Source organism: Canis lupus, chromosome 27 (genome assembly GCF_048164855.1).
Source record: "Canis lupus baileyi chromosome 27, mCanLup2.hap1, whole genome shotgun sequence".
NCBI classification, from domain to species: domain Eukaryota; kingdom Metazoa; phylum Chordata; class Mammalia; order Carnivora; family Canidae; genus Canis; species Canis lupus.
The window spans coordinates 37742167-37754678 of record NC_132864.1 but is presented as its reverse complement, the minus strand read 5'-3'; the positions used below and the strand labels follow the sequence as shown (position 1 = coordinate 37754678).

Genomic DNA, 12512 nt, shown 5'->3' with positions numbered 1-12512 from the left:
TGCAGGGAGCCCAACGTGGGACTCGATCCCAGGTCTCCAGGATCACACCCTGGGCTGAAGGCGGCGCTAAACCGCTGAGCCACGCGGGCTGCCCTGGATTTCCTTTTTAGTGTTTAGCCCCACACCAACACAGTCCTGCTTGGGCTCCAGACCCCCACTCCTACTGTGCCTGCACATGCACGTGCTTGGGGTGGCTTTCTCCTGGAATGCTCTGTGTACATAGCTAGTTTTATAGCCCCAAAGGCCCCCACCCTTCCCCTCGGTACACAGGGGTTAAAGTTGTGTGCCCCTCCATGTGGCTGTGATGATGACCGTGACATCCACAGTAAAGAGGAGATTGAATGAGAAGAAAAAAATAATAATAATAAATAAATATGTATATATATATATGATATGATGAGTGCTGATATAATATGTGCTGATATATGATATGATGAGTGCTTTTCACATGAAACCTGGACATTTTTATATTATATTTTGAGACTCTTGGTCTTATTTAAGTCTTCCATTTTATCTGCTTTCTCTGACATCACTCTGCCAAAGGAGGGGGTGGGCAGTCTGGTCCCTTTATAGCCAGGTGGAGGTAGAAGTTCAAGGTTCACCACTTGACCTCCATTAAGCATGAGAAGAGTGGCTCCTTGTACCACAGTGCAAGGAAGATCCAGGCTCACCACTTGGCTTCCTCTGATACCACCCCAGTGAGCGTGTTGGAACCTATTGCAAGTGAAATGTGGAGGTGTTACAGGCAGGACGTGTTCACCAGGGTGAGGGCCTAGGCTCCTAGGCTCCCACTTGGTCTTTGCTGGGTGGATAGAGGTGGGGCCACAGTGTTTTAGTGGTGGTGGCTAGGGTAGATCAATTATTGTCTAAAAGTTTTCTGTCTTTTTTTTTTTCAAGACTTTATTAAAGAGAGAGATGTGCACATGCACAGGAGCAGAGGGAGGGGCAGAAAAATAAGCACACTCCCCACTGAGCAGGGAGCCTGACACCGGGCTTGATCCCAGGACCTGATCATGACCTGAGCCAAAGGCAGACACTTAACTGACTGAGTCACCCAGGCACCCCAGTTTTATGTCTTTCAGGGCTGCTCCTCTGGGTCCTTTGGCTTTTGTTGGGGATGTTTTTCCTCTGTGCCTATTGGTGTTTCCAGATTACTGGCTTCATTCAGCTTCAAGTCTGGGATATATAAGCCAAAAAGAAAGCCTGGTGAACTCATCCACACATCACTCCTCAGGTCCCAGGGTCCCCAGCTGGTTGGCTTTCCTTTTCATCTTCCAGAATCTTATTTTGTTTGCCTTATATATATTGACAGTGTTTTCAGATATATTTAGTGGACATATAAGGAAAATGAGATGGAAAGTTACCATTTTTCTGGAAGCAGAAGTCTTAGGACCATGCATTTAGGACCATGGATTTTTAAAACAGTCATACTACCTCATGCCTTTGCTGTGAGAACTAAATGGATTGTGCCTATAAAATTAGCATAGTGGCTGGTACATGGAGGGCTGTAGGAAATAGTAGTGCTTGTTAATCAGGAGGGGAAGCCAGTATGAAGTGGCTATGCGCCTCACCTAGATCACACAGTGGTGGGGGCAGTGGAAGGCTAGTGTGGACAGATGGGGCGGATGCATCAGCTACAGCGTGAACAGGCCCTGGGGAAGCATCTGCTCCTGTCCACAATTATCCTCAGTGCCAGTGGGCCAGAGGGGTCCTGGCCATTGCCCACCTCATTTCCTTCCTCTAGGACCAGCCTGAGCTCAGGACATGGGAATGAACGATCCATGTTTTCCTTGGGGCTCTGTGCCAATGGTTTCTGCCTAATCAGAAACTTCTCAGGCTACAGGGATAAAATTCTGTTTTTTTTTGTTCAACCTTTTGTTCTCTTTGTCCCTGCATCAGGAGGTAGTGGCACAAACCATGAAGAGGAGACAGCGAAGAGAGTGGGAGGCTCGGAGGTGAGTGTGCACTTCAAGCAGTACCCTGTGTCACGGAGCTCACGATCCCTGGGGGATATCTGTGTTTTCCAAGGGAACTGGAAAGTTTTTTTTCTCCCATTTGAGAATAATTTAGTTTAGAAACTCTGGATTGGTGGCTCCAGGAGTAAGCATGTGGCCCCTGCATTGGAGAAGAGCTCTGGGTCCCCTCTGTATCACCTGGTGGTCTCACGAATAGCAGGACTGGGCCCAGAGATCTCCCAAATACATGCTGTTAGGGGTGATAGCCCATTGTCTCTTATTTTTGTGGTTTTCCAGATGTACTCTTATTTGTAAGTTCTTTATAAATGAGATAGATGCTAATTGTGTGAAAGTTTTCATAGAAAAAAAGTGTATGAAAAGGAAACTGAACTATCCATCATTGCTGTCCATATTGCAAATGTAAAAAGTAAACTGCCGTAGGGGCACCTGGGTGGGTCAGTCGGTTGAGCATCCAACTCTTGGTTTTGGCTCAGATCATCTCGTGGTTGTGGGTGGAGCCCCACATCTGGCTCTGTGCTCGGTGCTTCAGATTCTTTCTCCCTCTCCCACTCATTCTCTTTCAAATGAATAAGTAAAATCTTTCTCTCTTTCTTTTTTTTTTTTTTTAAGTGAAATACTCTAAAATAATTAAAAAAAAAAAAGAAACCCTGGAAAGGTTATTATAGCTTGAGGTAACCATGTAGCAGGGCTGTTGAGCTGAGAATTCCTTGCTGGATCCAGTCCCTGAAGACCTCTGCTGTTTGAACTGAGGGTGTTGTCCTCAGCCACCCCCTCAAGGAAGGACAATGAAAAACCATTTTGGGAAGTATAAGGAAAGAAAAGTGAATATAATCCGTATTCACTGATCAGAAGAGATTCTGGCTATGTGTCAGTCTTCCTGGGGTATCCAAACTTGTGCAAATTGCCTATTTTATATGATCATAATATATACTTAATTTTGCTTTTTTTTTTTTTTTTTCACTTAATATAACCATTTTCGATGGTTCCAAATAGCTTTTATAAACTGCAGTATACTTACCTGGCCAATCCCCTTCCTTTTTTGAACTGGAGATCACTTCCAGTATTTTGCCACGACAGATAAGGCTGCAATGAACAACGTTGTGCACATACTGCTGTCTCCTGCTTTCTTTGAATTGCTGTCTTAGAATAATTTCTTAGAAGTGGGATTCTAGGACTATTCTATGCCGTTTTATGTCTTTCATTGCCACAAGGCTTTTTTTTTTTTTTTTAAAGATTTTATTTATTCATGAGAGACACAGAGAGAGAGAAAGAGGTAGAAATAGGCAAAGGGAGAAGCAGGCTCCATGCAGGAAGCCCGATGTGGGACTCCATCCCGGGTCTCCAGGATCAGGACCTGGGCTGAAGGCGGCGCTAGACCACTGAGCCACCCGGGCTGCCCTGCCACAAGCCTTTTATGTCAATATTACTTCCCTACTGGCCTTGTAAATGTACACTCTGTGAAAGGATCCATAAGTGGATACAAAGAGTGCTTTGACTTAATCTGCATTTCTCTGAGTACTGTCAAGTTTCAGTATTTTCCAATGTTTGTCTTCCTTGCACTGCTTCTTGTTGAGGACCTGCATTTTATGTTGTTACAGAAGAGACATCCTCTTCGACTATGAACAGTACGAGTATCATGGGACGTCGGTACGTGCGGATAGGTCTACTTCACCATAAGGTTCTGACTGTAGGTGTCAGTGTCCTAAAACATGAGGAGGAATGAGCATAGGTTTGAGAACCACAAAAGCCTGGTTTGAATCTGAGCCCCACAACTTCCGCTGTGTGACCTAGGGCAGGTGGGGCAGCCTCTCTGAGACTTAAACTTCTCCTCTGTAAAAGGAAAAAGAATTACCCTCATTTCCAAGGCAGTTGTTAGGATGGTCCTGCACACCCATTAGGTGCCTAAATAGGACAGCAGCTATTATTTTTGTTCATCATCAAAAATACCGAGCAAGTCTATTTCAGACTCTGTGCAAGAAGATAAAGCTCTAGAATTATAGAGGCCTATCACTGTGTGTGTTACAGAACAGAATTTCACATGGAAAACATACTTCGTTGACTCTGGTAGTGTTGAGCAGAACTCAGGGCTTTAAGAAGCCCTAGAAAATAAGTTTCCAGTAAAATATCATGTGTTTGTATTAGCATTTGGCCCTGGGGCCTTGAGCTCTGAGCACCATATTTATAGCATCTCTTTTACTGTCAAGGTCCCATCGTCCTTTGAAGGATCATCTTTTGTCCTCTCTGCTCTGCCCTAGGACTAAGTGGGTGAGGTGGGTGGTGAGGCAGATGCCCAGTTCCTTCTGTATTTGTCGATCATTCCCTTGGAAATCTTCTCTGGTGGGAAGCCCAGCTTTGCATGGCTAATGGGACTTTAGAGTCTTCTGGTCAGGCAGTAATCCCCTTTGTTGTTTTCTACCAAAACCCAGACTCTGCTCACAGGGAGCTAAATGCTTCTGTACGCAGACAGTCCTGTTAGAAAGATCTTCTTCACCAAGGTCCTGAGGCACCCTCCCTCTTTAACATCCAGGTAATGGAAACTAAGGCCCAGCCTTCCCAGGAGTATGTATGTAAGACCGCTGGCCAGCTGAGAAGAGCATGTGGACATAGGCCCCCAACCTTCTGGCTTCAGTGCCTCCCCAGTATCACCGAGGCACCCAGTGAGATGTGTAGAGGCCCTAGCACAGATGTTCTCCCTTGCGTAATCAAGTGTGCACATAGGAATGACTAGTCAGCAGAGGAGACAGTGCAAGTCACTTGAGTTACTCTGTCTTCCTCCTTCAGTTTGGCTTGGAATCCACCCACACTTCCTTGCCTACCTGGGAAGGCCTTTAATCTGCAGGGCATGGCTGGGATCCTGGACAGCTCAGATGTGGCCCAGCCATGCAGCCCAGCCCCAGCACACACCCCTCTCATGAACACAGCTGCCTTGGACCTCAGGCTTCCTTCTGTCTTGCAGTCAGCCATGGTGATGTTCGACTTGGCGTGGATGATGTCCAAGGACTTGAACGATATGCTATGGTATGTAGGCCCCAGTCAAGACCAGTACTGTGTAGGGCTTCCTTCTCCAAGTAGCTCTGTCCTCCCACAGTGAGAACAGGGTCTGGAGGAAGACATCACTGTGTAGTCCCCACCAGGAATATCAGGCACAGCCCCTTTCTGGGAATTTGCATAGCCCTTGCTTTCTTCCTATGAGGCTCTTGGCTACATACAAACCCCTGCGTAAAATGGAGGGAGCACTGTTGGGTGCAGAGGATCGAGGGTGGGGCCTGACTACAGCTCTACCCTTCCCACCCTACTGCTCACCTTTGCTGCCTGGTAAATTTGGGTAACAGAAGGAGCATGAGATTTGAACAAAGCAGCCCTTGCTAGGTCAGCATCTTTGCATCCCTGGCATGCGGTGAAATCTGGTACAGGAATGCCCATTAGCCCACCTCTGAGTTTGCTACATGGGCCACAAGCATGAGTGCTCGGCATAACTTAGGTTGATTTAGAAACTAAACCCAGAGTCTGAGCAAAGAAAGCATAGGTCTGGCCTGCTCCACCCCCTCAGCCCTCTGTTCTGGTCCAGGTTCTCTCTAGGAGATGAGGAGGGGAGGCCCTTCTCGGCCCTGAGCCCATGGTGGGGATTTTAATGGTCTTTGCCGAATCGGGGTTTCAGGAGAGCCAGGAGCTGGGCCAGGAGCTGGGCCAGGACCAAGGCACTGGCCACACCTAAGCCCAGAGGTGCTCTGTCATCCCCCTGAGCTGGTGCCCGGCTGTGTGCCTGCCTGTCATCCTCAGATATTTGGCTCAGCTCTCTTAGCCTCAGATCCTCCTCCATGGTATAGACTGACAATCCCATGCCCTGGCACAGGGGCCAGTTTGTGCATCAAGAGATCTTACAGTAAGGCCAGGTGGGAGCCCTGTACTGTGCCCTGTTGCCACAGCCACATCAGCAATGAAGAGCCTTTGGTGAGCACCTGCTGTGTGCTCAGGGGCACCCTTGACTGCCCTCTCACAACAAGCTCCTCCGGTTTAGAATGATGTCAGAATATGCCCCCCATGAAATGCTTCCAGAAAACTCTAGAAAAAGCTAAGAGATAGGACCTTGGAAGGCCTTTGACAGGTCTAAATGCTGTTGCTCTGTGTCTCACCATTTCAAGACGGAGACATGGACGTGATGAAGGTCAACTGTGCTGAAGGGCATATTCAGAGGGGCAGATGACCTGCCAAGATCCACTAGCACCTTCTAGCGGGTTGAGTGGGGAGGATGGTGGGGTCAGCTGGGACACAGATAGCATCAGGCCTGCCATCCTTGCCCTGGGAGATATCCCTCCTGGGTCCTGAAACCTCCCACTGTGACACTGTGCCAGGAGCCCTGAGTTGGCCCCGTAACCTTTCTACACCCTGCAGAAGAGAGACTGCCTGTCTGACAGTGGGCTGGGCCAGGCCACACTGGCAGGACGTGCCTGTAAACTTTGTGACTCTCTTCTTTTCCAGGTGGGCCATCGTGGGACTAACAGGCCAGTGGGTACAAGACAAGATCACCCAGTAAGGATGTGCTCCCTCAGCCTGTCTGAGGTTGGCCTGTGCTGTGACCATGTGCATGGCCTGGCTGCAGCCCAAGTTTGCAGTGGGAAGATGGGTGGCAGATCCCTGTTGAGAAGGGAGCTGGCCTTGGGCCTGGATCCTCGTCACTGAGTAAGGGCTTAGGACCAGGCCTGTGGTGGAATGGTGTGTGGCCTGGTGTGGATGCTTTGTCCACTCTCAGGGAGCCCACCAGATGGAGCCAGAGATGAGAGGAGGGAGCTCAGTCTCCCGCCTCTCCATTGGTCTTTCCATGGTGGACACTGGGGTTGGGAGGAGGAGGCGAGGGCCCCAGGAGTCCTGCCAGGGACGGTGAGTGTGCCCTCAAAGGCAAGGGGAAGGCTGGCAAGGACTGCCAAAAGGACTGGCATGGAGCCAAGTCCTCTTTAGCCCCTTGGTGGGCAGGCTTTGGTGCTCACTGTCATTCCTGATAGAGAGCTGAAGAGCTACCCCAGAATGCGGACACCTAGGAAGCATGGGGTACTCGCACCCCCTCTCATCTCCATTCTGGTGGCCATCTGGTGGGGCCTCTAAGGGAATCGAGAGGGACCCATACCCTAACCCGTCCAAGGGTACCCTGGCCTGTTACTTGACACAGCTTTTATGCCTACTGGACTTACTGTATAGTTTGCAGAGCCATCTATGTCCCCACTTCCTGCCTTTCCCACCCCACTGTGCCCGTCAGATCCTGCAGTATAGCCCGGGGACCAGGAGGGTTCTGAGTCTCACAGGCTTGGACACTTTGCTGGGCCTCACTCCCCCTTCTCTGTTAAGGATGGTATGGGGTGTGTACAGTGCCAGGCACCGTCCCCGACCTGTGGCAGTCCCTCAGGTGAGGCTTCGCTGTCACTGTCCTGTTCAGTGGCCACTTGCAGGCAGACCTGGACTGGGGTCCGCCCTCTCCTGCTGTGCTCGGGAGCACTTCCTGTGAAGGACCCACACCCTCTGCTGGGATTACTGGCACTATGTGGTCTGTCCACTTGACTGTGGTGGATGGGTGGGAGGCCGTGGCCTCCCTTAGTGCCCGCTGTCAGGAGGCTCAAATAAGTAAAGGGCAGGACAGCCACTGCCCAGAGAAGAGTGCAAGGGGGATACGGCACAGCCAGTGCCCCCTCCTTCCAGCTCTGTCTCCTCACACCCCCGGCCTCCAGGCCCTCGTGACATAGCCACACTTGGCTTCTCCACGGTGGTGCCGGAGCTCCCTCAGTCCTGGCAGGAACTGCCTGTGTGGTGTGAGGGGGGGCCCCCCCGGAAGCCGCATGGCCTGGCCGTGTGTGAGAGGAAGGCGCCCACCCAGGCAGCTGGCGGGGCTTTCTTTCCAGGATGAAGTACGTGACCGACGTCGGCATCTTGCAGCGCCACGTGTCCCGGCACAACCACCGGAATGAGGATGAGGAGCACGCCCTCTCTGTGGACTGTACTCGGATCTCCTTTGAATACGAGTATCCTTACAGCACAGGCCCTCCGGCACCCTCCCTCAGTTTTGCTCAGCAGTGCACTGTGTGTTTGGTCGCCTCTGTAGACCTTTCCCACATACCCCTGTGCATGGTGTGGTCAGAGCTGCGGAGCCGCAGGCCTGGATTGTGCTGCTGTGGCTGCCGTGAGAATGGGGCCCTGGCCTGCTCTCCAGCTCTGCCAGAGCACCAGGGCCTGGGGAGCAAGCTCTGTCCTGGCTCCTCTGTCTGGCTTGGCTCCTAAATGCCAGCGCTGCTTAGACGCATCATCATCATGGGCCTGGCACGTGTAGGCAAGTGCATGGTAGGGCCCACCTGTGCAGCCCAGGTGGTTTGGCGATGAGTGCAGACTCTTGCCAAGCCAGTCAGGAAGAAGTAAGTCAGCGTATGATTAGAGTGCAAATGTCTCATGAGAGGAAGGTAGGGCATTGATGGAGTAACCAGAAGGTTGTTGGGTGGCAGTGCTCAGGAAAGGCCTTTGGGAGACCATATCTCAGGCTGAGACTTAGACTCACTCCATGGGAGAGAGGACAGCCTGAGCCAGGCCTGTGGCCGTGCAGAGACCCTGAGGTGAGCTTGAGGAAGTGGCTGGAGAGATGGGTGCAGCCCAAGGGTCAGAGGGCCTAGGGCAGTGGGAGATTGAGGAAATTGGGGAGTTCAGTACTTCGTGCTTAAAAGGTCCCTAGGCTGCTGGTTGTGGGGAGACAGACTGTGGTGCCCACAGGTGTAAGGCATGGCTGGGGCCTGGCTGTTTCTGTGATGGATAGTGATGGCAGGAGTGAGGCTGCCCTGTGCCTATTGGGATGGATGGAGACCAATAAACATGGGTTTAGACAGGTCTAGGAAGAGGTGCCAATATGAGGCAGCTAGGCTCCCAGGACGGGGATCCCACCAGGACCTGACATATGACATCTGGGGATCAGGGCCCAGCCATCAGGACGGGCAGCACAGAGGACAGAGCCCACCGTGTGCCTAGAGGCGGGGCCTCAGGGCAGGTGTATTGGCAGACGTGGTGTCAGGACACCAGCGTGAGCATGGGATCCAGGCAGAGCCAGCCTGGCATCCTGCTGAGACCCATAGAATAGGGAACGAGAGGCAGGAGGGAGTACAGGACGGTCCTCACGCACAGCCACACTTGCAGCCCCACCAGCAGTAAAGAGCATGTTTAAGAAGAAGGGTGAAGACGGAGGTTTTGTTCCAGGGGTCCCAGCAGAGGTCTGCTGTGGGGTAGGGCCGAGCTAGGTGTAGCACACGGGGAGCAGATGGGATGACAGCCTGGACTGCCTGTGGCCACGAGGACTCAAGTGTCACCACAGTATCTCAGAACCCTTGGGTCTCAGTTTCCCCATCAGTCCAACAGTGATAATGATGTGTGCATACGCCCTTACAAGCTCTCTGTGTGGGTCAAATTAAGCTAAGAAGGTCAAAGAGCTCCAGGTCACCTATATGATGACTGGCCGTGCAGGCAGGCTGTCCTGGGACGGGTGGGGCCATGCACTGCCAGCCGTGGGTCGCCGCTCAGCCACAACCTCCTTGACTGGACCCAGCCTCCGCCTGGCACTCTACCAGCACTGGTCCCTCCATGACAGCCTGTGTAACACTTGCTACACTGCGGCCAGGTTCAAGCTCTGGTCTGTGCACGGACAGAAGCGGCTCCAGGAGTTCCTTGCTGACGTGGGGTAAGTGACCACTTTGGCCCGCCCCTCAGCCCCTGAGGAAAAGGTCCCTCCCCTTTACTGTGACCAACATCCAGCGGTTGCCTGTTTCTACCTGAAGCGCCTCACCTGGAGACTCCAGAGTATCATCTAAAGATCCCCTGTTTGCATGCTCTCCATCCTACTGGTGTTGAGCAATCTCCGTCTAAAGCCAGGTTCCTCTGCCTGCCTTTGGCCCAGGGCGTGATCCTGGGGTCCCGGGATTGAGTCCCGCATCGGGCTCCCGGCGTGGAGCCTGCTTCTCCCTCTGCCTGTGTCTCTGCCTCTCTCTGTGTCTATCATAAATCAATCAATCTATCTATCTTTAAAAATAAATAAATAAATAAAATAAAGCCAGGTCCCTCTTGTGACCAGCGCTTGTCATCTTTCCAGCCTGCCCTTGAAACAGGTGAAGCAGAAGTTCCAGTCCATGGACATTTCCTTGAAGGAGAATTTGCGGGAGATGATCGAAGAGTCTGCAAATAAATTTGGGTAAACTCCCGTTTTTCTGGATTAAGCTTGGTTCAGGCTTCAGCTTTAACCATGTTCCTAAAGCAATGCAAAAACAAGATAGCACAAATGAGTGTGATCCTGTCTAGCCTTTCACTAGCCTTTTAACTTTGGGTTAAAAGTGGGTCCGGTGGGGTGGGAGGCACTTGGCAGGATGAGCACTGGGCGTTATGCTAAATGTTGGCAAATTGAACTCCAAAAAAAAAAAGTTAAAAAATAGTAATAATAAAAAATAAGTAAAATTACTTGATTTAAAAAAAAAAAAAAAAGTGGGTCTAGAGAAGTCCAGGTCCTTACATCTGGGGCCAAGATGCAGACCTCTAGGTTGACCTGATCTATCACTCACTGAACACAGGCAATGGCCCTGGGAAGGGCCCCCTGAAGCCAGGTTCAGGCAAGCTTTGCCTAGGAGATGCTGTGGCTGCTCCTAGTATCCCGGGATGTGGGAGGGGGCCACATACACATCTCTGCTCTGCTCCCCACCAGTGGAACAGCTTTGGACAAGGCTCTTAGTGCCCCAGATTACAGGGCTAGGATGTCAGGTCTTCTGTATTCTGGGACCAGAATGGTCTTGCCATGAGCCTTAGCAGGGGCCAGGGAAGGTCACTAGTACATCTGCTGGCCTGGCCTGGCAGTGAGAGCGCACCACAACTTGAGAGCACTCCCACATGCATGCAGGGATAATAGCAGCGTTGCTTCCTCCCACTGCAGGATGAAGGACATGCGCGTGCAGACTTTCAGCATTCACTTTGGGTTCAAGCATAAGTTCCTGGCCAGCGATGTGGCCTTTGCCACCATGTCGCTGATGGAGAGCCCCGAGAAGGATGACTCAGGGACAGATAACTTCATCCAGGCTCTTGACAGTCTCTCCAGGTAGTGGGTGTGGCTGTGGGCTGCTTTCCCCACAGGCCACCTCTGGATCTCAACCTAACACTCTTCAGGAGGCACATCACAGGGACCCCAGGTGTGGGGATGACTATGTTCTGCAGAAACTGAATCACAGTTTGTCAGAACCAGGGGTGCATGTGACACCTTTCCTATCCATCTTTAATATCTTTAATATGTCACTTCCTCTTGAATCCTTTTAATCTCCTTTTTTTTGTTGTTAAAAACTTTATTTATTCATCAGAGAGACAGAGACATAGGCAGAGAGAGAAGCAGGCTCCATATAGGAAGCCCGATGCGGGACTCAATCTCAGACCCCGAGATCACACCCCAAGCCAAAGGCAGACAGACGCCCAGCCACTGAACCACCCAGGCATCCCTAATCTCCTTTCTTTTTGATTTAAAAATTTTTTTCACCTCCTTTCCCTCTTTAGGCATTATTTGTGGTGTTTATTCATCCTTGTGTTTTTTTCTAATCTTTATTAACAATTATTTTCCTTTTATTTCTAATTTTTCTTATCTCATTTCCTGAGATGCCTTGTTTTGTGTTTTAATGTCTCTTAGTTTGCTTTGAAATAGAACATTACAGTGTTGACCTTTTGGGGGCACATCTTTCTAGAATACTTCATTGTCCATAGGGATGCTCAGTGGCTCCTTATCCCTTTTTTACTGATAGTAACTTTGAGAAGATTTGACCTTGGTTCTTGTCTGTTGTTCTTTTTGTGTGTGAATTTTGCTTCCCTGTCTTTCGGGGGAGGCATGATTCAGACAGCTTTTTGAACTTCAGAGAACTGCCCTTTCTTTTGCCTTTGTGCAGTGTTAAAAAAATGTAAGGGTAGGCTTTCTGGGGTTTCCTGGCCCTGTTTCCTAGCATACTTTTTCTAAGCAGCTTTACTGAGCTATAATTCATATACTATGTAGTTCACCCATTTAAAGCGTACAATTCAATGGATTTCAGTATGTTTACGAGGTTGTACAAATATCACCACTACCTAATTTTAGAACATTTTCATTGCCTCATAAAGAAAACTTGCTCCCCTTAGCCGTCACCTTCCAAATCTCCCATCTCTCCCAGCCCCAAGCAACCACCAATCTACTTTCTATCTTTATAGATTTACTATTTTGGACATTTCATATAAATGGAATCAGACAATCCTTGGTCTATAAATTTGAGGCTCCTTTCCCTTAGACTAATATTCCCAAGGTTCATCCGTGTTGCAACATGAAGGAATTTCTTTCCTTTTTATTACAAATAAAACTGTTTGGACATCCCATATTTTATTCATCCATTAATCAGTTGACAGACATTTGGTAGTTTCTACCTTTTGACTGTTATGAATATGCCACCATAAGTACACATGGATACATTGTGTGGATACATTCGTTGCTCTTGGGTACAGTAGAATTGCTGGGTTATATGATAAGTC

The 12512-nt window shown here is 49.9% G+C and overlaps 1 protein-coding gene across 2 annotated transcripts in view; it reads left to right on the top strand.

The window, feature by feature from the left end:
* Positions 1-12512, top strand: part of CDC45 (cell division cycle 45) — a 30960-nt gene that overhangs the window by 8025 nt on the left and 10423 nt on the right. Inside the window, exons 6-13 of one of the 2 annotated variants that reach the window (XM_072803548.1) lie at positions 1900-1955; positions 3575-3623; positions 4933-4994; positions 6456-6506; positions 7865-7984; positions 9544-9675; positions 10084-10182; positions 10912-11073. In XM_072803548.1, coding sequence (XP_072659649.1) covers positions 1900-1955; positions 3575-3623; positions 4933-4994; positions 6456-6506; positions 7865-7984; positions 9544-9675; positions 10084-10182; positions 10912-11073 — 731 coding nt within the window. The remainder of the gene's footprint in view (positions 1-1899; positions 1956-3574; positions 3624-4932; positions 4995-6455; positions 6507-7864; positions 7985-9543; positions 9676-10083; positions 10183-10911; positions 11074-12512) is intronic. The other variant, XM_072803549.1, reaches the window with a different exon arrangement.